This window comes from Halichoerus grypus, chromosome 1 (genome assembly GCF_964656455.1).
Source record: "Halichoerus grypus chromosome 1, mHalGry1.hap1.1, whole genome shotgun sequence".
NCBI classification, from domain to species: domain Eukaryota; kingdom Metazoa; phylum Chordata; class Mammalia; order Carnivora; family Phocidae; genus Halichoerus; species Halichoerus grypus.
In genome coordinates this window covers 147724189-147746526 of record NC_135712.1, presented here as the reverse complement: position 1 = coordinate 147746526, position 22338 = coordinate 147724189, and the positions used below count along the sequence as shown (strand labels likewise).

The 22338-nt window shown below is 41.2% G+C and overlaps 1 protein-coding gene across 1 annotated transcript in view; it reads right to left on the bottom strand.

Annotated features, from left to right (window-relative positions):
- SCN11A (sodium voltage-gated channel alpha subunit 11) overlaps window positions 1–22338 on the bottom strand; it is a 90137-nt gene that overhangs the window by 58944 nt on the left and 8855 nt on the right. The window contains exons 3-9 of the mRNA XM_078073458.1: window positions 20524–20642; window positions 19152–19253; window positions 12038–12166; window positions 10445–10548; window positions 5799–5972; window positions 4986–5049; window positions 320–461 (exon numbers count right to left, since the gene is read on the bottom strand). Coding sequence (XP_077929584.1) covers window positions 320–461; window positions 4986–5049; window positions 5799–5972; window positions 10445–10548; window positions 12038–12166; window positions 19152–19253; window positions 20524–20642 — 834 coding nt within the window. The remainder of the gene's footprint in view (window positions 1–319; window positions 462–4985; window positions 5050–5798; window positions 5973–10444; window positions 10549–12037; window positions 12167–19151; window positions 19254–20523; window positions 20643–22338) is intronic.

The following is a 22338-nucleotide window of genomic DNA, read 5'->3' as shown; positions in this document are numbered from 1 at the left end:
CAAGGGTAGTTGCATTTTAGAATTTAAAAGGCAGGAGAGAAAGGAATGCTTCATGAAAACTGAAGCGCTGGTGGTGGAATCCGGAGAGGGCTAACGTTTCTAGGAAGAGGAGATGTTTTGTATGTTTCTAACAGAATATCTAAGGTAGAATTTAACAGTCCAACTATTGAGGATGATAAACAGATGACAAAGGAGGAGGGTAGATGATAAGTTATGAATAAATGACAGAAAGATGAGTGATAGAGAGGTAGGAAAGAGTGGAGGGGGGAGGGTGGAAGGAGAGAGGGGGAAGGAGAACGAGAGAGAATAATTAGATAACCTGTTGATAAAGCTTCTCCCAGGAATCTTGGGTCATAAGCCGAAACATGGCAAGAAAAGACCAGCCAAAGTTGTCAAAATTGGTATAATTATAGTCAGGATTCCTTTTGGTGTGTGTGCACTGAAAATTTTCAGAACAGGCACTAGATGGAAACAACGGAACAGAGGAGGAATTACGTTCCCTGCAGGCCAGCTTCCCTCCCACCCCCCACCCATCCCAGCCAAGGCACCAGCTCTTCTGAGAGCCACAGGCTCATAAGGGAAAGTCCTGGGTGCAGACTATTTATAGAGGGGCCATGCCCCACCTGCCAAGCCTTCCAGCTTATCCCTTACTGAGGGCACTCACTGACTCTTTTCAGATGGATTGATTAGTAAGCTCATATCAGCAGTTTTTCATTAAAAATTAAGTGCAGTGATACAGTGAACAATTAGTGGTAATAAAGGGCAAGAGAAGCACATATGCACCAGTACACATCTTTTACAATACATATATGGGATTGTTCTTTGACTATTCTCTTGCGCCTTGTTTTTTTCATGGAACAATATAGCTTGGAGGTCTTTCCACACAAGCTATACAAGGAAATATTTCTTTTCATGTCTTACAGTTCTATGATTTATTTAATTGCTCTGCTAGCGGTGAAGATTTAGGGTTTCAGTTGTTAACAGTCTTTTGTTCTCATTACCATTTGGGTCTTACTTTACAAACAGTAGATCTCTTGCACATAGGTCTTTGCCCACATCACCAAAGCACACATCATTAAGTGCATCTATCAGATAATACTAAGGGTAGATACTTTCTTCATTTTTAATAAATACATTATTTTGATCAAAGTAATACATGCATGTGGTTTAAAAATCATGTGGCACCAAGAGGCTTGTAATGAAAACCATTCCATCATTCTTTAATTATCATTTACACACTGCCAAGTCAACAACTTTCAACTCTTTTATGTCCATATCTTTAAAGATAACATTTATGCTGATATATACCAATTTTAGTCCTTGCTGATTAAGTTCCTGCTAAGATGAGAGTTAGCTCCTCAACATCCCATCCCACTTATCACTACTTATATCCCTCTTTTCAAAAAATACTGTGGCCTGTGTCAATGGCTCTCTGGGGTTGGATACGTTTTTTCCTTGGCTCTTGTGTGTTGCTTTTTCCAAGTTTTACTTTCTCATTTTTCTGGAACAAATCTCAAGTGGCTTCTTAAGAAGACTGGGTGATCTTTGCATATGTGAGTATATCTTTATTCTACCTTCACAGCTGATTGATTGTTTGGCCAGAAGTAGAAATCTGATTTGAAAATAATTTTTCCTTAGAAATATGAAGGCACTGTGCAGTTATTATCCTGTGTGGCTGTTGAGAATTCTGATGCCATTTTGATTTTTGTTCCTTTGTGGGTGACCTTTTTCTCTTTGGTTTTAGAATCTTTTCCCCGAAAGTCCACAATAATGCACTTGGCATGGACCTTCTTCACTCATTGTGTTGGGCACCTTGTGGGATGCTGAGGGACTTGCATCCTTAAGCTCAGGAAAATTCTCTGTATTGTGGCATTGCTAATTTTCTCCCTTTTGTTTTTTCTGTGCCCTGTTTCAGGAATTTCTATTTAGTCAAAAGTTGGAACTTCTGGTTTGATATTTATTCTCATATTCTCTGTCTCTGTCTTTCGTTGCTACTCTCTGGACTATTTCCTCTACTTGACCTTTTAATTCTATTACTGATATTTTGTAATCATGTTACTAAAAAAAAAAAAAAATCTTTCTTGCTTAGTGACTATTCCTTTTTCATAATGAGCTATTTTTGTTTTTATGCATATAATATCTCTCTTAATTCACTGAGGACCCTATTTAAAGTTTTAAAAGTCCTTTTTTGTTCTCTCTGAACTGTTGCTTTGTCCACGGTTCTTATGGCCTGAATGTTTGGGTCCTCCTGAAATTTTTGAGTTGCAGTCCTAATCTCCAATGTGATGCTGTTGGGAGGTGGGGCCTGTGGGTGGTGATTAGGGTGGGAGGGTGGAGCCCTCATAATGGGATTCGCACCCTCATAAAAGAGACCCCAGAGAGCTTCCTTTCTGCCATGGGAGGACACAACAGAGAAGACTGCCACCTACAGCCAAAAAGAGGGCCCTCATTAGAACCCAACCAAGCTGGTGCCCTGATATTGTCTATCCAGCCTCCGGAACTGTGAGAAATAAGTTTCTGTTGTTTATAAGTCACCCAGTCTACAGTATTTTGTATAGCTGCCTGAACTATGACAATGTTCATTTTTCCTGTTTCTTTATCTCGGCCCCTTTTATGCCAAAGACTTTCTTCAGCTATCTGGTGAGCCTGGGCTGTTCAGTCGCATTTAATCAGAGGTCCTGACAAGTTGATTGGGAGTTTGCTTGGTGGGCAGAGTAGGACTCAGTGAGTGGTAGGCTTTGCGTTAGGGTGACTCAGAAGGAAGACATCCATTGTGCCCTCTTCCCCACCAGACCTCAGTGAAACCCTGTGAAGTCCCAGCACCCTTATTTTCCAGGAACCTATTGGGGCTGAACCTAACATACTTGATTTATCTTACTTCTTGGTCACCATTCAAGATATTAGCTTGTTTTGTCCAATATCCCCCTGTCTAGATATGCCTTCCTGTCAACATATACAGGTAATTAAGTCTCTCCTCCAGTGGTCCCATCTTGGCAAAAACTTCACCAGTCACTCACCCCAGAAGCAAGAGAAACACCTCTAACAGTTTTCTCCCCTCAACACATCCACCACCCTCCCACACATACACTCGTGCACAGTGTACATGCCAACCCCCTTCTTCAAGTCACTATCTTGTTCTTTCTGTCTCCTAAATGTCTTTGGAATTCATCCATCCATTTCTCATCATCTCCACTGCACTGCTTCGTGACTTTCATCTGTATCAACCTAGTCTTCTAAGTGGCTGCCTCATCTGCTCTATGCATCCATTCTCCACATAGCAGCTGTAGTGACTTTTACAAACAACTAATCTGCTCAGGTCTTGTTTCCTTTGTGATCAATGTAAAAATCCTTGGCACTGATGGGCTACCAGGTCTTGCAGTGTTAGTTCTAGTCTCCTGCCTCTGCTTAATAAGCTGCTGGGCTTCTTACTGCCCCTGAGCTCATGCCCTCAGGCCCAAAGCCTCCCCCCTTACTATTCTATGGACTGAAATTGTTCACTCTATATCCTCACCTACCAGAACCTCCTACTCATGCTTTAGATCCATATTGTGGTCACCAGTCAGTTGGTTCTCAGGGAAGGAGGCAGCAAGTAAAGGCTGAAAACCAGGCCTGGGCCCTGGACAGACAGAGAGCTGCCTATGAAGGTGACCTTAGACCTGCCATCTCCTTGGAAACTACTGTGTTATGATCAATGGGGAAGGTCATGTACTAGGAGTTGGTCTTCTATAAAACTCCTGAGCTTTGAGACTACACCTAGACTAGAGAGCTATGATTGGTACACAAGCTTAGAGAGATGAGGACACGATAAGGACCAGTTAGAAGCCAAGGCTACTGTGTCTATGTGTCCAAGTGGCTGACCCCACCTTGGATTTTGCCTACAGTAACTGTACTTACCCTGTGTGGGGTAAAGGAAGCACTGTATGTGACAGCTGTTGGTCCCCTCATTAAATGAAAGCACTGTGGATGCAGTGTGTCCTGTTGCAGATCATTTTAGAGAACTCAGTAAACCTTTTATTAGAATAAAGTCTATGATGTCTTGTGAGTTTGACTGAATCTGAACCTATGACCACCCAGGTGGCATTAGAGGACACTTCCCTCATTTTACAGACAGGGTTATACCCTCTGTTCAATTTCTCTCAGTACCTACATGTCTCTTTTAAAACACTCATCACACTTTCAAGGAGTCAAACACACTTTCTCTCCTTCCTGTGAGATGCCAGATTCAAGAGGAAAGTGATCTCTAGCTCATATTTGCATTCTTTGGGGCTACCACAGAATTTAGTATGCTATTAGCCTTTGATACATATTTGTTATTGAGGAACAAATTTAGCCTATTTTATCAGAGTGACTAGCATATTATCTTAATTTGAAATACACTAATTAAATCATCCTGAATTGAATTTCTCACCACAGAGAGCACTGATACTCTGGAAGAAAGAAGGGTATCCCTAAAGGGCCAGAGAGCTATGAGCCTCTAGGGTGAATGTGTATGAACACAGATACAACTGTATATGAAATTAGAGGCAGTGGTGATCAACACATGAGCAAACAGAGGAAGATGTTCAGATAGTCTTGCATCAGGTCCATGCCACCGGACAGGAAATAAGGACTCCACGGGGCTCTCAGTCATAATGTTCTCCCTACCCTTTGAAAGTCTTGAATACCCATTTCACAAAGTCAAAATATCACATTTTCAGTAGGTTTCTTCAGCTATAAATTCAACATGACTTGGAGAAAGCTACTCTAAACACTTGGAAATAATTATTATAATATTAATTATAATTAAGTGTATAATTTTACTATTAATTTTTAAATTAATGAATTAATTTTATTATTAATAATTATAATAATGAATTATTAATAACTTAATAATGCATGTCTAAACTTGCCTAGACACATGAAATAATCAGTACTGTTTGCCATATTACCCCAAAAGGTCCACTGGTACTGTGCTTGGGAGAAAAATGGAGATATGAACCTCTTACCTGTTACCCATCCAGATGCCACACATTCTGAATTCAGAGGAATTTTTCTTTTCAAAGCAATTGTCTGAGAAGGAAAGAATCATAAGTTCAGATTAAAAAAACAAACCTGAAAGGAAAGACAATAGGAAATATGCCAGATTGGCTTGAAACGAATGGTTTGGAATCCTCTGAAATGATCAAAGTGGATGGCCAGAGAGGAACCAGAGCCTAACCCCTCAGGAAGGAGTAAGAGAAAAGGAGGGAAAGGAAGAAGGAAGAAGGAGGAGGAGGAGCAAGCAGCGACACCACCATGCCCCTGAGGCCCCTCAGTGCGTAGAACTGCACCAGAGGCCATGCCCTGGGGGAAGTTGGACACAGACTCAGCCCAAGACAGTCATGGAGAGGGCTTAGCCACATGAGATCCCGGACACATGAAATTGCTGTAGGGTTGACTTCAGTGTGGAGAGGATGCAACAGGAAAAGAAGTGATATCATTGGAGAAAATACCCAAGGAGGAGGGCTGGGAAGTTGCTGGACAAATGCAGGCATTCTGAAGACTTCTGCAAAACATGACAAAGAATCAGGCAGATCCATAGGGGAAGAGATAGGAGCTGACACCACTTGTGTGGATGTGGCTGCAGGCTTTGCCTTCTCCATGGAAACCCAAAGAACGAGGCAGTGCTCTAAGAATGCATCTGTCTGCATGAGAACTCTGGATGGATGAAGTCATCCTTGCTCCTAAGAGACTCTGTAATGCAGATCTATAGATACTATGAGTGATGACAATAAAAGTTAACCATGCACAGACCAAGATGTGAAAGGTGGAATATTTACCATCAGGGTTATCGATATTCCTACAGTCATTATGGAGACATCTCTGGTTCAGACTTCCCATGAAGAGCTGCTGACCTACCAGGGCGAAGATGCTGAGGCAAAAGAGAGTCAGGATCATCACGTCAACAAGCTTCTTCACAGAGCGCAGCAAGGCCCCAACAATGACCTTCAGACCTGGGGAGGAGAAGGACTGGTGTGGGGAGAAGCCCCCACTCGCACACACAGCAGACAAGGGCAAGGGTCAGGAAGGGAACAGCCAAGGCCTCAAATATCGCCCAGCTGCAGGCTAGAATCAGAAACTGGCCTGGCCTAGGATTCTGATGCCATGAATTCTGGTTCTAACTCTGCCTGAGAAGTTGTATGGCATTGAGTAGTCCAGCAGTCTAGAGTTCAGCCTCTTCATCCTGCCCTGTGTCTGCACAGGGCTGCTCTGAAGAATTAGTGAGAAGACTTTGAGTAGAAACATCCCACACAGACAACTTGATTACAGTTGTACAGACACCTCACAGCTGAGGATTTCATGCAGCACCAAGGCCAAAATGAGGCCACCCTAGAGGAGACAGACCTGTATTTAACATTCAGTAGTCATCACCTACTACAAGGTATGCAAGGTGCCATGAGACAGTGCTAAATTGGGGGGCAGGGAGCTAGAAGGAGGAGCTTTGTCTGGACCCAGATAATGAGAATATTCTAGGGAAAAAAAACTCAGATTACTACTTATAATAGGTTTTTTAAAAAAATTCAAGAAATATTTACTAAGCTCCTACTGTGTCCATGGCACACTGCTAGGCTGCCAAGATACAAAATAAGAAAGACATAACCTTGTGGTACAATGGTAAATGTTTAAAATCAGCTTTCTGAGGGTGCCGGGGTGGTGCAGTCAGTTAAGCCTCTGACTCTTGCTTTCTGCTCAGGTCATGATCTGAGGGTCATGAGATCAAGCCACGTGTCGGGCTCTGTACTCAGCACGGAGTCTGCTTGGGATTCTCTCTCTCTCTCCCTCTGCTCCTCCCCACCCCTGCTCTTTCTCTCTCTCTAAAATAAATAAGTCTTAAAAAAAAAATCAGCTTTCTGTGTGGGGGAGGAGTGTGTGTGCAGAGCAAGTCCTATCTATAGCATTTACAGACTTCTTTGCTGAATTATGTAGTGTAGATCCCTTTTCTCCCTCCAGAGAGCCCTCTCACCCTGCTGGTTTCAAGCGAAACTACATGACATCCCTGGATGCAGAGCTGGAAAAGGACATGCACAATCTGCTGCTGAGGAGCCAGAACAAGTCAGCTCCAGTACACCACTGAGTCCGGGCTCTGCTCTCAGCACAGCTGGAGAGATGAACAACCAGACATGACTTACAATGTGTGAGATGGCACAAAGTGGCAACGTTTCAACTAATTGGTGTAAACCATGACTGGTAGACTTGAGAACAGAAAGCAACACTTAATGGGAGGCCATGCAGCAAATGACCCTTCCACAGTGTGATGCCACATAAGGAGGAGGCTTCAGGACAAGCTGGGACATTCACTGTATCCCCAGCTGCAGCCAAACAAGCAGATGCTTCAACCTCATCTACACTGGACTCTCATCTATAACAGCATGCTTGAGTCTTCTCTAAAGCAAGAGCATCTGGATGAAAGATGGCTCTGATTCCTGAATAATTTTTACAAAGTCCCTTAAATGGTCCTACCTCACATCCTTACTTCCAAAAAGTATCCAAGGATCTCATGAGTTTCATGGGTCAAAATGGAGACTATGTTCACCTGCTTAGAGATGAAGAAGGAAACACTACAGCTGCTAAGTGACTGCCTGATGTATATATTACCCGTTGGAAACACAAGGCAAAAAGGCCCTAAATTTACCTGGAAAACCAAGGTCCACCTTGCAAAAGAGGAAGGAAAGGAGGAGAGGGACAAATTCTACATGAAGTGTCCTTGGCTGCCAGTTTATCACTATGTAGTTTTTTTTCTGAGGTTTCAAAAAATAACCCACTGCCTCTGTTTGAAAGGATCCAAATTGCCTAGAGTTTTGGTAGTGGAGCTAAGCATTGATAGAAGAGATTAGAAGGGAAGGGAAGAAGAAGGGGGGAGTGAAGGACTCCAGAGAGGGAATATCTTTTAGTAAAGATTTTTTAATGTAAAGGAAAAAGGAAGGAGAGGAGAAGGGTATGCCATAATAACCTCATTTTTTATAAACTCTGGTTCATATTCACAACCCATCCTTAGCTTCATCCTGATTCATAGAACACCTTCCTTACATAGCTTCCAGGATCCACCTTTCCCTCTTACTTTCTGGTGGCTCCTGCTCATCCCCTTTGCTGGTTTCTCCCCTTCTCCCTTCACCTTTAAGGTAGTGCCCTGGGACTCAGTCCTTGGCCCTCTTCTATTTTTCATCTAGGCTCACTCTCTTGGTGATCTCATCAGATTTCATGGCTCCAAGTATCATCTATAGGCTCATGATTTCCAAAATGATATCTCCAGCCCAAGCTGCTGCCTGGACCTCCAGACTTGTATACCTCATTACCTACTTGATACTTCCATTTGATGTCTCACAGCTATCTCAAACAGAGCACATCCAAAGCTAACTCCTCATCTGACCCCTAGACCTGCTCCTCTCACAGCCTTCCCTGTGTCAGTCTACGATGACTCCACCCTTCCAGTCACTCAGGCCAAAAACCTTGACTCATCCTTGACTCTTTTCTTTTGCTCACATCACACATACAATCAGCCTATCAGGAAATCCTATTGTTTCTACCTTCAAATTCATAGAGTCGGACAACTGTCTACCAATTCTTCTACCACCATCTGATCTGAGAGCACAACCATCTCTTTTCTTGGATTATGACAGTGGCCTCTTGTGTCATTTTGGGTTCTCTGAGAAGCAGATCCACTGGAACCAGAAGTGCAAGAGATCTGTTGGGTGACATGCCTGTGAAGAAGAAGGGGAAGTGAGTACAGCTGGCTGGGAGAGCATCAGACTATGACACAGGGCTGACACCTGGGAAAGGAGAGTGGTAAGGAAGGAGGACCGGACAAGAAGAGCCTCAGACTGTAGTGCCACTGTGAGAGAGTCTCAACCAGGTTCCTGAGGAGCCCCTGAGCTAAAGTCCTTTAGGACTTTATCCTTTAGGAATGGGCCTGCACTAGTCCCCCTGACATGCAGGGAAAGTGTGATCTTGGCATGTACATGAATGCAGTTGTGAATCCAAAGATGCGGCAGCTGGGATCATCAGTCAGCTATGCTCCCTGCAGCAGGAGATCTGAGTGGCACATTTCCATGATGATTACCATGCCTCCTATCTGATCTTTCTGCTTCCACCTTTGCTCCCCCACATTCTATTCTCCATGCAACAGCCAGAGTAGTCCATTTAAAACCTGTCAGATTAGATGAATGGATAAAGAAGATGTGGTATATGTATAAAAATGTGTGTGTATATATATTTATACACACACACACAGTGGAATATTACTCAGCCATAAAAAAGAATGAGATATTGCCATTTGCGACAACATGGATAGACCTAGAGGGTATTATGCTTAAGTGAAATAAGTCAGACAGAGAAAGACAAATATTGCATAATTTCACTTACATGTGGAATCTCCAAAACAAAACAAATGAACAAACAAAACAAAATGGAAACTCATAATACAGAGAACAAACCGGTGGTTGCCAGGGGGATGGGAGGAGGGGCATGAACAAAAGAGTGAAGGGGAGTGGGAGGCACAGGCTTCCAGTTTTGGAATTAATAAGTCATGGGGATGAAAGGTACAGCATAGGGAACATAGTCAATGGTATTGTAATAGCATCATATGGTGACAGATGGGAGCTACAGTTGTGGTGAGCACAGCATAATTTATAGAATTGTGGAATCACTATGTTGTACACCTGAAACTAATGTAACATTGTGTGTCACCTTTACTTCCATAAAAATAAATCAAAACAAAACCCCTGCCAGATCATGTGACTCCTCTGCTCAAAGCCCTCACGTAGCCCCCATTTTCTCAGAGCAAAGCCCTAGTCCTCCTAGTGGTTATGTGCCTCCCCTTCACTTATGCAGTCCCACTTCTACCACACAGCCCTTCACTCTGTCTACTCAGCCCCACCTATATCCTTTCTATTCCTCAGCCTGCACTACTGGCTGTCACCTGTGCGCAGAACACTCTCTCCCATATATCTGCTTATGAAACTCCCTCACTGCCTTCAAATCCTCTCCCATCTCCCATCCCCCAATGACACCTATTCTGAGTACTCTATTGAAAACTGCATCCTGCATCCCTGAACCCCTGTGACTTCCAATAGCCCTCATGTTGTTTACTTTTCCTCTTTATTTTTCCATGGCACATATCACCTTCTAAACAGGATAGATAATTACCTCTTAATTATTGTTATTGCTTAGTGTCTGTCTCCCCACCCCGACCCAGAATGTGAACTCCATGAGGGCAGAGACCTCTGTCTGTTCACTCACTGTTATGATATACCCCAAGCAGCTAGCACGGTGTCTAGACATATGCTCAAATACACATTTATTGAATGATCAAATAAATGAGTAGAGCAGAATTTGTTTGGTTTTGGTTTACATGACATCTTGAGAAATTTTATATATAGAAGAACATTCCTCCTGCTAAGAGGCAATGTTGAAAATCAGAGTGACTTACCTGAAACCACTGAAATTGCTTTCAAAGCTCTGAACACTCGGAAGGTACGCAGGGAGGACAGACCGAAGATGCTTTCCCTGGCTTCTGGTATGTATGTTGCAAACCTATAAGACAAAGCACAGGAAAAGTCTGGGCCTACTCAGTCCTACAGCCACACTGTATATCTCCACAAAGGCCACAAATAAACATGGGCCCTGTGTCTATCATGGTGAAATCTGGGGCCTCCCCTTCTCAGCCTCACCTTCATCTCGGGGTCTGGTAATATTCTCTGTTGCTGTGGACTACGGATTGCACAGGAGGCTGTGCTCATTTTTATATATATATTTTTTAAAGATTTTATTTATTTGACAGAGAGAGACACAGCAAGAGAGGGAACACGAGCAGGGGTAATGGGAGAGGGAGAAGCAGGCTTCCCGCTGAGCAGGGAGCCCGACACGGGGCTCGATCCCAGGACCCTGGGACCATGACCTGAGCCGAAGGCAGATGCTTAACGACTGAGAAACCCAGGCGCCCCCTCATTTTTATATTTGGACATAGATGAGGATTCCTTGAAATAGTATGCAGTTGTGGCTACATCCATTGATAATAGAAATCAATTGAAACACTTATTGACTACCCAGTTCCAGGCCCAGTGCACTTCCCTAAGGTCTCACTATGTGGCCAAGCCCGGAAGAAACCCAGGCAGTCTGACTCCAGAGCCCTCATCACTGCACTACACCACTTTTCAATAGCCAGGAGCACCCAATCATTGAATTTCAAGTGTAAAACTCTGCTATTAATAGCATCTACTTCAAAGGGCTTTCGTGAATATTAAATAGGAAAACATATGCAAAGTGCTTAAAACAATGACTGGCACAAAGTAAGTAATGTGAGGTTTATTATTATTGTGCTGGCAGTGGACCATTACTCTTCTTGTTCTTTATTTTGCTGACTCTGTTTCATCATTCAGATGCCAAACTGATGTCCTTTCCTTCAAGAAGAACTTCAACTCTCACCTCATGTCATACACAATATACATAATAATTAACTCGAAATGGACCATGGACTTAACCTTAAGAGCCAAATCTATAAAATTCCTAGGAGAAAATGAAAAAAAAAAAACTCCTTGAGAGCTTGCAGTAGCCAAAGATTTTTAAGACTCTGTGGTTCCTCCTACACGTTCTGACAGCCCAATATATGCCCAATTCCTGTCCTAACACTCACCCTACCAGATTGTGATGGTTGTTAATTTTCTCTCTTCCCATCTGGACTGTGAGTTTCAAGAGGGTGAGAACCATGTCTGTTTGTTTTGTTTTGTTTTCATTATCACAACCCCTGTATCTTGCACAGAACTTGGCCCATAATAGGCCAGTGTTTGGGAAGTGAATGGCTGAAAGAATGAGAGCATGAATGTGGCCTAGAAATGAATTCATGCTGGAGGTCTCTGGCCAATCAGCTGCATGGTGCTTTTCAGGGCCAACCAACACTGTACTCAGAGCTCTAGGCATTATTAGGACACAGTTACTCATGGAGACCCACACAAAGCCCTGGTGGAAGCCAAGGAGCTTCTTTCCCACCCTGAGTTTCCTCAATAAACATCTTTGACATTCTTACGCTGTTACAATGACAATGGAGTCCAGCCAGTTCCATGGATCTCGAAGAAAAGAAAACTCATCCAGAATAAAACCTCTTGCCAATATTTTTATCAAAGCTTCAAAAATATAAATCCCAGTGAAGACATACCTATAAAGCAAATCATTCAGAACAAGAAGGAACATGATAAGTGATGTGAAAAGCAGGGAGCCCATCTGTCTTATCTGGCCTTTATGCAGTTTTATTCCATTTCAATGTGACATTTAACATTCTGATTTTCAGCAAACCAGAGTTCAGAGTGGTAGGTTCCTTAAGCAAGTTCTAGTAGTTAGAATTTCTGAGAAACAGGCCCACAGATAAAATTGTAAAGCTGCTCTTCAATGCCTAGCTCTACAACCATATTCTTGAGAGTTGTTTTAGCCAACATGGGACCTTAGGACTGGGGGCTGTCAGTGCTATTTTGTCACCACTATTCTAGAATTGTCACTTTGATGTACAGAAGTGGATGATGGCAAAGGAACAAAGAGAATAAATGACAAGGCTAAAAACTGGATCTTTCCTTATCCCATGTTCATGGATAGGAGGACATAATACTAGTAAGATGTTTGTACTACTCAAAGTCATCTACAGATTCAGTGCAATCCCTGTTAAAATCCCAGTGACATTCTTTGCAGAAATAAAAACATCTATCCTGAAATTCATATGGATTTTCAAGAAACCCTGAATAGCTAAAACAATCTTGAAAAAGAAAAAGTTGGAGGTCTCATACTTCCTTATATCAAAACTTATCATAAAGCTAAAGTAATCAAAACAGTGTGGAGCTGGTATAAAGAAAGACATATAGACCACTGGACTAGAACAGAAAGCCCAGAAATAAGTCCTAACATATATGGCTAAATGATTTTCAAAAAAGATGCCAAGACTATTCAGTGGAAAAAGGACAGTCTTTTCAACAAATGGTAGTGGGAAAGCTCAATATCTACATGCAAAAAAATAAAGTTGGATCCCTACCTTATACCATGTACAAAAATTAACTCAAAATGGATTAAATAGCTAAGTGCAAGAGCAGAAACTATACAACTTCTAGAAGAAAATATTTGCAAATCATGTAAATACCCAGAATATACAACTTAACAGCAACAACAAAAATTACACCGTATACAAAAATAAACTTAAAATGGATTAAAGACTTAAATGTAAGAACCAAAACCATAAAATTCCTAGATGAAAACTTAGGCAGTAAGCTCTTTGACATTGGTCTTAGCAGTATTTGTTTGGATCTGTCTCCCCAGACAAGGACAACAAAAGCAAAAATAAACAAATGGAACTACATCAAAGTGAAAAGCTTTTGCACAGCAAAGGAAACCATCAACAAAATGAAAAGGCAACCTACTAAATGGAGAAGATATTTGCAAATGCTATATCCCATAGCCCCCTATGGGATAATACCAAAATATATAAAAAACTCATACAACTCAATATCAAGCAAACAATCTTATTAAAAATGAGCAGAAGACCCAAATAGATAGTTTTCCAGAGAAGATATACAGATGGCCAACAGGCACATGAAAAGACACTTAAGGTCACTAATAATGAAGAAAATGCAAATCAAGACCACAGTGAGATATCACCTCACATTTATCACAATGAATATTATCAAAAAGACAAGAAGCAAATGTTGGCAAGGATGCAAAGAAAAGGGAACCCTTGTGCACTGTTAATGGGAATGTAAATTGCTTCAGCCACAATGGAAAACAGTATAGAGGTTCCTTTAAAAATTAAAATAGAAGTACCATATGATCCGGCAATTCCACTTCTGGAAACATTTTCCAAAGAAAACGAAAGCACTAATTTGAAAAGACACACATACTGCTATGTTAATGCAGCATTATTTACAATAGCCAACATATGGAAGCAATCTAAGTGTCCATCAATAGATAAATGGATAAGAAGATGTGGTATATATGCACAATGGAATATTACTCCACCATAAAAAAGAATGAAATCTTGCCATTCATGACAACAAAGATAGACCAGAGGGTATTATGCTAAGTAAAATTAGTCAGACAGAGAAAGACAAATACTGTATGATTTCACTTATATGTGGAATCTAAAAGGCAAAACAAACAAAACAAAACAGATGCCTAGAAACAGAGAACAAACTGATGGTTGCCAGAGGGGAGGGGGATGGGAGATGGGGGATGGATGAAATAGGTGAAGGGGATTAAGAGGTGCAATCCTTCAGTTATAAAATAAATAAGACATGGGGATGTAATGTACAGCATAGGGAATACAGTCAATAATATTGTAAGAATTTTGGGGCGCCTGGCTGGCTCAGTTGGTTAAGTGACTGCCTTCGGCTCAGGTCATGATCCTGGAGACCCGGGACCGAGTCCCACATCTGGCTCCCTGCTCAGTGGGGGGTCTGCTTCTCCCTCTGACCCTCTTCCCTCTCGTGCTCTCTGTCTCTCATTCTCTCTCTCTCAAATAAATAAATAAAATCTTTAAAAAAAATAATATTGTAAGAATTTTGTATGGTAACTAGACTTACTCAGCCTTAAAAAGGAAGGAAATCCTGACACATGCTACAACATAGATGAACCTTGAAGTCATTCTGCTAAGGGATGTCACAAAAAGACAAATACTGTATGATTCCACTTAAATGAGGCACCTAGAGCAGTCAAATACATAGTAACCCAACGTAGAATGGTGGTTGCCAGGGATTGGAGGGGCATTAGTGTTCAATGGGCACAGAGTTTCAGTTTTGCAAAATGGAAAGAGTTCTGGAGATGGATGGTGGTAATTGGTTGCACAACTCTGTGAATATACTTAATATCACTTAAAAATGGTTAAGATGGTGAATTTTTTGTAACCTGTATTTTACCACAATTAAAAAGAAAAACCTATTTCCATTCTCTTCCTTGAGTCTTTCATCCTGATCTATCCTCTAATTTATTTCCCTTCTGCCCCTTCCTCTTTCAAAAACAAACAAAATAAGCAAATAAACAACAACAACAAAACCCCACAATATTCCATCTCTCTTGTTATAATCCCAAGTTGTCGAAAATGCTGGTTCTGTACACACACACACACACACACACACACACACAGGTTCCCCTTTAGGGACAGAAACAATCAGTTCAAACAATCTAAACAATTTGTCATTTCACAGTAAAAGAAGTGGACCTTTTCTGGTAGAATATCCAGCCACTGTCAGCCCACAAGCCTAAAGAACTAAGGTCTTGGGAACTTGAAAAATCCAAAGTAACCAAATCCAAGGGAGAAATGGTTATGAGTGGCTCTCTGCTTCAGTCTTTTTGTTAAAGCTGATCACCTTTTAGGTGACAAATGAACACAGCAGATTAATTAATTCATGTCGGCCCTGAAACTCAGGTATAATTTACAAAGTTAAGGGTATTTTGGAAAAAGGCTGTAATTGCAGATTTGTGGGATTTTGCAAGTCTCCATCTAGATCTCAGACAATTGAGGCAACAGCCTCTGGCTGCCATTTCTGCCTGACCACCCGGCCTCCTACCTCCTACCCCCCTCATTCTCTCTTTTCCAGCAGAAGCCTGGCCAATAGAGGGACAGGCAGTCCAACATGACATATGATATGGAGTAGAGCCATGCCCACCACCGGGAACAGGGCTTGGGAGCTCCATGATGGGGAAACCCCAACCCCCCAGGTAAATAAGGCCCTCTGGAGTGTGTTACTGTCAGTTCAAGCATGGTTAGGGTATCCAGTCAGGGCCATGGGTGGTGTCCAGGTAGGTTAACAGAACACCATGACCTGATCCTAGGGCTCTTTGGCATTCATTCTCTGAAAACTATCAGCTTAGAATCGATTTCCCATTTAAGTTTTCTAACCAAAGGACACTGACAAAACTAAAGAAACTCTCCCCCCATGGGCCTAACAACTCTGCTACATGCCTTCTTTTATAAAACCATTTTCAACAGCCTTCTCCCACCCCCACTTTCATGAATCCATTGCCAGTCCAAATGCCACCAGGGGACAGCAGCATCTTCCCTATAGCCTAGACAAGGGTCCTTCCATATCTCTGCCTTATAGGTCTTTTAGTAATGAAAATGGCCTTTGAGCAGATTAGCATCCAATTGGGCTACTGCTTTCCATTAATAGAAAAAAAAAATCATTGCATCTTACCAGAAGTGCTGGCCAGGCAGACCACTGCTATGGGAGCAATCCCCATTCCTGGATCTGCCTCCTCCATAGATCTCATTTGGTTGACTACAAAGGCTTCCAGAGACACTGCAGTAAACAATGAGCAGCAGCCCCTGTACTATCAGTTAGCTCCTTACGTGGAATAGCCAACTCTCTGGAGGGGAGACCATTTTCCCCAGTGATATTGCCAGGATGGTTTCTATTCCCGGGGGTGTCCATGCCCCTTGTTCCAAGGCACAGCCCTGAACTCACTGGCCTTAACTAGATCCCAAGTCCCACTTAGCAACAGAGAAGAAGCAATCACTAAAAAGTAATGCAAAGAAGGAAAGCTAAAAACAAAACAAAACAAAACAAAACAAAAAACGCAGCAGGGAATTAAAATGAAGTACTACACATACCTGATTAACAAAAAAGAAGGCAGGAATGAAAGAACAGCAGAAGAGCAAAGGAACAAAAAACAGATGAGATCAACAGAAAATGGATAGAAAAACAGCAGACCTGAATGCAAGCATATTCATAATTATATTAAATGCAAATGAAATAAATATTCCATCAAAAGGCAGAGATTGAAAAATAGACCACATAATAAACAAGAACCAACTATGTGCTCTTTATAAAAGATACACTATTAATACAAAAGATACACTATTACTACAAAAACACTAACATACAAAAATACAATACACTATTAATACAAAAAAGTGTTGAGAGTAAAAGGATGGAAAAAGATATGCCACACAAACAATGAGCCTAAGAAAGCTGGAGTAGCTATGGTAATCTCAGACAAAACAAATACTAAAAGGAATGATACTAGAGATAAAGAAAGACATTTCATAATGATAAAAGAATGCATACATCAGGAAGATATAATAACCATAAATCTGTACGTGCCTAATAATAGTGCTGCAAAAATACACGAAGCAAAACTTGCCAAAAAGAAAGGGGTAATAGACAAATTCACAATCATAGATGGAGACTTCAAGCCTCTCCTCAGTAATTCATAGAAGTACTAACAGAAATGATAAAAGGATAAAATCTAAATGACACTATCAACCATCTTAACCTAACTGACCATTTTCAGAATATCATACCAAACAACTGCAGAACCCATATTCTTTCAAGTGCATGTGAAACATTTCCCAGGGTAGAACCATAAAATAAGTTTCTCCTAATTTCAAAAGATTGAAATCTTACAGAGTATATTCTCTACAACTAAATTAAATTGGAAATCATTAACAATAAGACAACTAGAAAAATATAAAATATTTGGAAATAAAAAACAACACTTCTGAATAACACATGGGACAAAGAAGAAATCACAAGAAGAAGTAGGGAATATGTTTAACCAAAAGGGAATAAAAACACAATGTATCAATATCTGTGAGATGAAGCTTTAGCAGTGCATGGATGGAAATTTGTACAAGAAAAGAAGAAAGATCGCAAACCAATTAAGTTTCTACCTTAAGAAGCTAGAAATAGAAGAGCAAATTAAACTCAAAGTAAATTGAAGGATGATATTAATAAAGACTTTGAAACCTTCATATATTGCTGGCAGAAATATGAAACAGTGCAGCCGCTTTGGAAAAGTTTGGCAGTTTCTTACAAAGTTACTCATATACTTATCATATAACACACAACAATTCCACTCCTAGGTATTTATCCAAGGGAAATGCAAACATATATCCACAAAAAGACTTTTATACAGAAATGTTCATAGCAAGTTTGTTCATAATAACCAAAACCTAGAAACAACCCACATGTCCATCAACAGGTGAATGGGTAAACAAATTGTGGTATACCCATACAAAGGAATACAACTCAACAACAAAGAGAGGAAAAGCTAGTGATATAGACAAGAGCATGGATGCATCTCAAAACATGCTAAGTGGAAGAAACCAGACATGAAAGTATGGTATCATACACACCATATGAGTCCATTATATGAAATTCTAGAAAAGGCAAGACTAGCCTAGGGTGACAGAAAGCAGATCAAGCCTTGCGTTGGGAGTTGGGGTGAGGGGATTTACATGCCAAGAGGCATGAGGAAACTTTTAGGGTGTCTGGAATGTTCTGTAATGTTGATTGTGGTGGTTTCTATCACATAGTTAAATATGTGATCAAAATAAGAGATCTCTTATTATTCTGTCAATTTATTATTCAATATATTCCTGAAAGACTAAAGCAGTAAATACGTTAAGTTAGAAAAACTAAGACAATATATAAGAGAATATTTATCAAAATACAGAACTTTCTAAGTTGAAAAATTAACTTGTATGTCTGAATAGCCAACTAAAAATTACAAAAAGTTAATATTTTAATTATACAAAGAACTCACTCAAACTTACCAGGATAAAAGCAAAAATGATACATGGGCAAAAATGGGAATACACAATTCACAAACTAAAACAAAAAAGTCCAACCCATCCAGAAATTAAGGAAATGTAAATATTTTCAACTCTATAAATTAATAACTTTTCCAAACATTTTGGAAAATATTTTGTCACCATATATTTTTCAAGCATTAAAATGTACCTTCTAATCCAGCAAACCCATTTCTAAGACTATCCTAAGAAAATAGTAATTTTTAAAAAGTAGCTATATGCAAAACTGTTGCTTGTTGTACTATTTATAGTAGTAAAATACTAGAATGGTTAAGTAAATTATTGTTTATTCACCTGATAAAATATTATATAACCATAAAAGTAGATTCCTATAAAGACTATGTAAACACAAAGAAAACCACTTAAAAGCTAAACATAAAATTTGTATGTGTGCTGTTTATTATTTTAAAATTTTAAAGACAATTATAAAAAATATGCCAGCATTTGTGTTGGGGAATTGGGATTATGGGTGAGTTTGTCTTTCTCTATATATCTGAACTCTGATGTAATTATAAGTCTTTTAGGTGTATTTGTTTAAAACCTTAGGACGGACGTGTGCAGGACACACACTTACTCAGCATTGTCGGTATCTATATTGCTGTTTTCCTTCCCGTAGGCAGTGGCCATGAACACGCAGTTGATGATGACGGTGCAGATGATGAACATGCTGAACACTGTGACCGCTGTCCGTTAAGGCAGGTACACTACAGGGTGGCACATACCATCAGCCATAGTAAAGGCTGTGGGCATACCTCCAGGTCTCCTTTTCTGCAGGTGCACCTGTCTGCTTACCGTGAGTGTTGGCGAAGAACAACTCATAGCTGTCCCCTCCTCTGAAGAACTGTCCTCAGCCGAATGGCAACCTCCTCACCTGGAGGGCTACAACCCCCTTCCTCATGTCTGACTGCCTGAGACTTAGAAAAAGCTGGCCCCTTGCTTCCAGGGGGGCAGCTCTGTGACATAATTAGTGCTCCAGAGCTCCCGGTGGGCTCAAGCTGATGTGGGATCAGTTGAGACCCCGTTCTTACTAGCCTCCTCTTTCTGCTCCATCCTGCTTCCCTCTTTCCTTCTCCAGAGAGCACTCCTCAACTAAATCACTTAAATAAGAATCCCCATCTCAGGCTCTGCTTCTAGGGAATACAACCTGAATGGTTATTCCTTCCCATGCCCCCAGTACTTCATTATGTCTACCAGTCTATATGTCTTTCTCACCTGTCCCAGTCTAAAACTGCCTGGTGTCACCACTCCCTGCTGCACACATCAGGAATGCTGCCTGTCTTTACTCTTTAAGACTGAGTTTGGAAACTCAAAGTCTTAAGAGTTTGGGGAGTCATTTAAATGGGTGAAATGGGCAGATGCTGGGTCACAGAGAGGGGTGGAGATGTGCTGAAGCAGAGCTTGTACAGCCCCTCTGAAAGAGACAGTGGTTCCTCACTACACCGATTTTTGCCAGGTAGGAATGCAGGCCTAGACTTTATAGAGGTTCCATCTTCAAAAGATGTTGGAAATCTGGACTTTTAACATTATAGGGTGTTTCCATAAAGTTTTAAACACTGTGTAGGTCCAACACAACACATTTAGCGGCTAAATAAAGAGCACAGGTTGACAGTTTGCAACTTTGTTTGGGTCTCAACTTAGATGATCCTTTCTCCAGGAAGTCATCCTGGATGCCTCCAAAGCACAACTACCACTCCCAAACTGCCCATCTCACTAACGAAATCGCCTGCCTTTTGGGCCTGTCTCCTTCTGGGGCCACAGGATCCTAGAGCAGGGCTAAGTCTTGTTCACACACAGCACCAGCACAGCCCCCGCCATGCAGCAGTAGGCATTCAGCCAGTATTTGATCCAAGAATGAGCTACTTCCACTCAACCAGCATGTGAACAATCTGGGGCTCTTGCACTTTTCACATGACCTGGACTTAGTAAAAGATGCAATGAAAAGATATGAATGGACCGAGATTTTGATGGCTAAACTTCGGATTGGATTGAAAGGCCCAAAAATGAACAAGGCACGCTTGGCACTGAAGCGGTAGATTGTTCTCTTTTTGTTCAACACCATAAATGTCTGCAAAAACAAACACAACAAGAATTACATGTAGTGACAAAACAATATTTCTCATGAGTTCATTTAGAGAAAATTCAGTGGAACCACAGATTGAGGTGTGGCTTGTTTTATTATGATCATGCCAGTTTCTAATTGGAGTGCTGTCATTCTGAAGTCTGAGATACTTTCTGACCAGCCTACACTGTGACTCTGGACACCAACAGATCTACCATGTGGCCTAGGTCTCACTCAGAGTCCCAAGATAAGTACTGGGCTGTGGACTGTTTACCCAGTGTAATACTCTGGAGGCTCCAGAAATGGAGCATATAGACCCTGCAGATAAACAAGGGTGGAGACTAGTAACTGGGGCAAGCAAAACCCTTCATATTGTACTCCATGGTATGTATCTATGGAGATAAGAACTAGAAGGGAACTTGGAGAGATGGAAGTAGTACTGAACATTCACATTCAGCAGATTATTTTAAATTATTTTGATTGCAAATGAAAACTTCGTAACAAATCTTAGAATAGTCAGGGACCTAGAGAGTCCATATTGTTGCACCTGAGCAGTTCTACATGAGATCAATCAATTCTAACCTTGAGGATCATCAACAAAAAAGTCATCAAATTTCCCAGACTTGTTCTCCCGTTCCCACAGACATTCAGGCAAATCTGCCTGTGGTTCCCAGCTGGTGGGAGAGGCCCTACAGAAGGCATCTGGAAATGCATGTGGGTGTTTTTGATTGTCTGTCACAATTACTGGAGGCCCTACTGGCCTTTATTGAGTAGTTCTAGGGATGCCAAACCCGGGACAGATCTGCTAAATGGTATCCTGTCCCATCCAAAATGCCCACTGGGCTCCACTGAAGAATACCATACCTGCACCCATTTCTTCCTAGTAGGTCTTCCTGGGCTTTGGGAATGAAGCGGCCCCTGGACAACAACCCATCACTCACAGGCTTCTAACATCAACTCCCAGACCTCCTTTTTTCCATTTAGCTGTAATCTGGCTGTCCCCTTATATGTCCCTAAGGTTTTAGTTACAAAAGCCTTCACAGAATGAGGGTCATTCCTGTTTCCCCATGTCTCTCCTCCTTTAAGATTTGCAAAAGTACTACTTGACGTGTAATACAGTATGTTCTTATACAGAAAAGACAGGCCTTATCACCCAGGCCCAATATAGCAGGGTGGATGCTGCCTTGGCTGAGGTACCAGAACTTCAGTCACTGCCAACCATCAACCGTCCTTTGTTGAGTTGCTGGAACTTACTTGTCTGCTGGCCATCTGGCTGCAGGAAAAAATGGAGTAGGATATTTTCTGTTGCCTCTATAACAAAAGGAAATGGGCCACAGAGTTCTTTGAAAGCTATGAGCTCAGGAGCCCAAGACCCACTTTAGGGATTCTGGGCCCTTCCTTTGGATAGAAAGACAATTTTAGGGCAGAAAGCAAATCTCTCCTTGAGGTGGATCACCCAGATTAATAGGTGGCATGATATGGCTCTGCCTCTGTGGCCCTTGATATTTTATTAATGCTATCTCTGACTGCTTTAAATATTTCAACTAATGGTGTATTTAACTATACCCACCAGGGTTTTAATTATTAAAATGATAGGTACCAGCTCCTTCTGTCTGTTTGCTGAATCCACCCCTTTCTCTGTAGCTCTTCAAAATGGAAATTTCTAAAGATAGGAAGTAGCCTTAGACTACAGAAGGAGCCC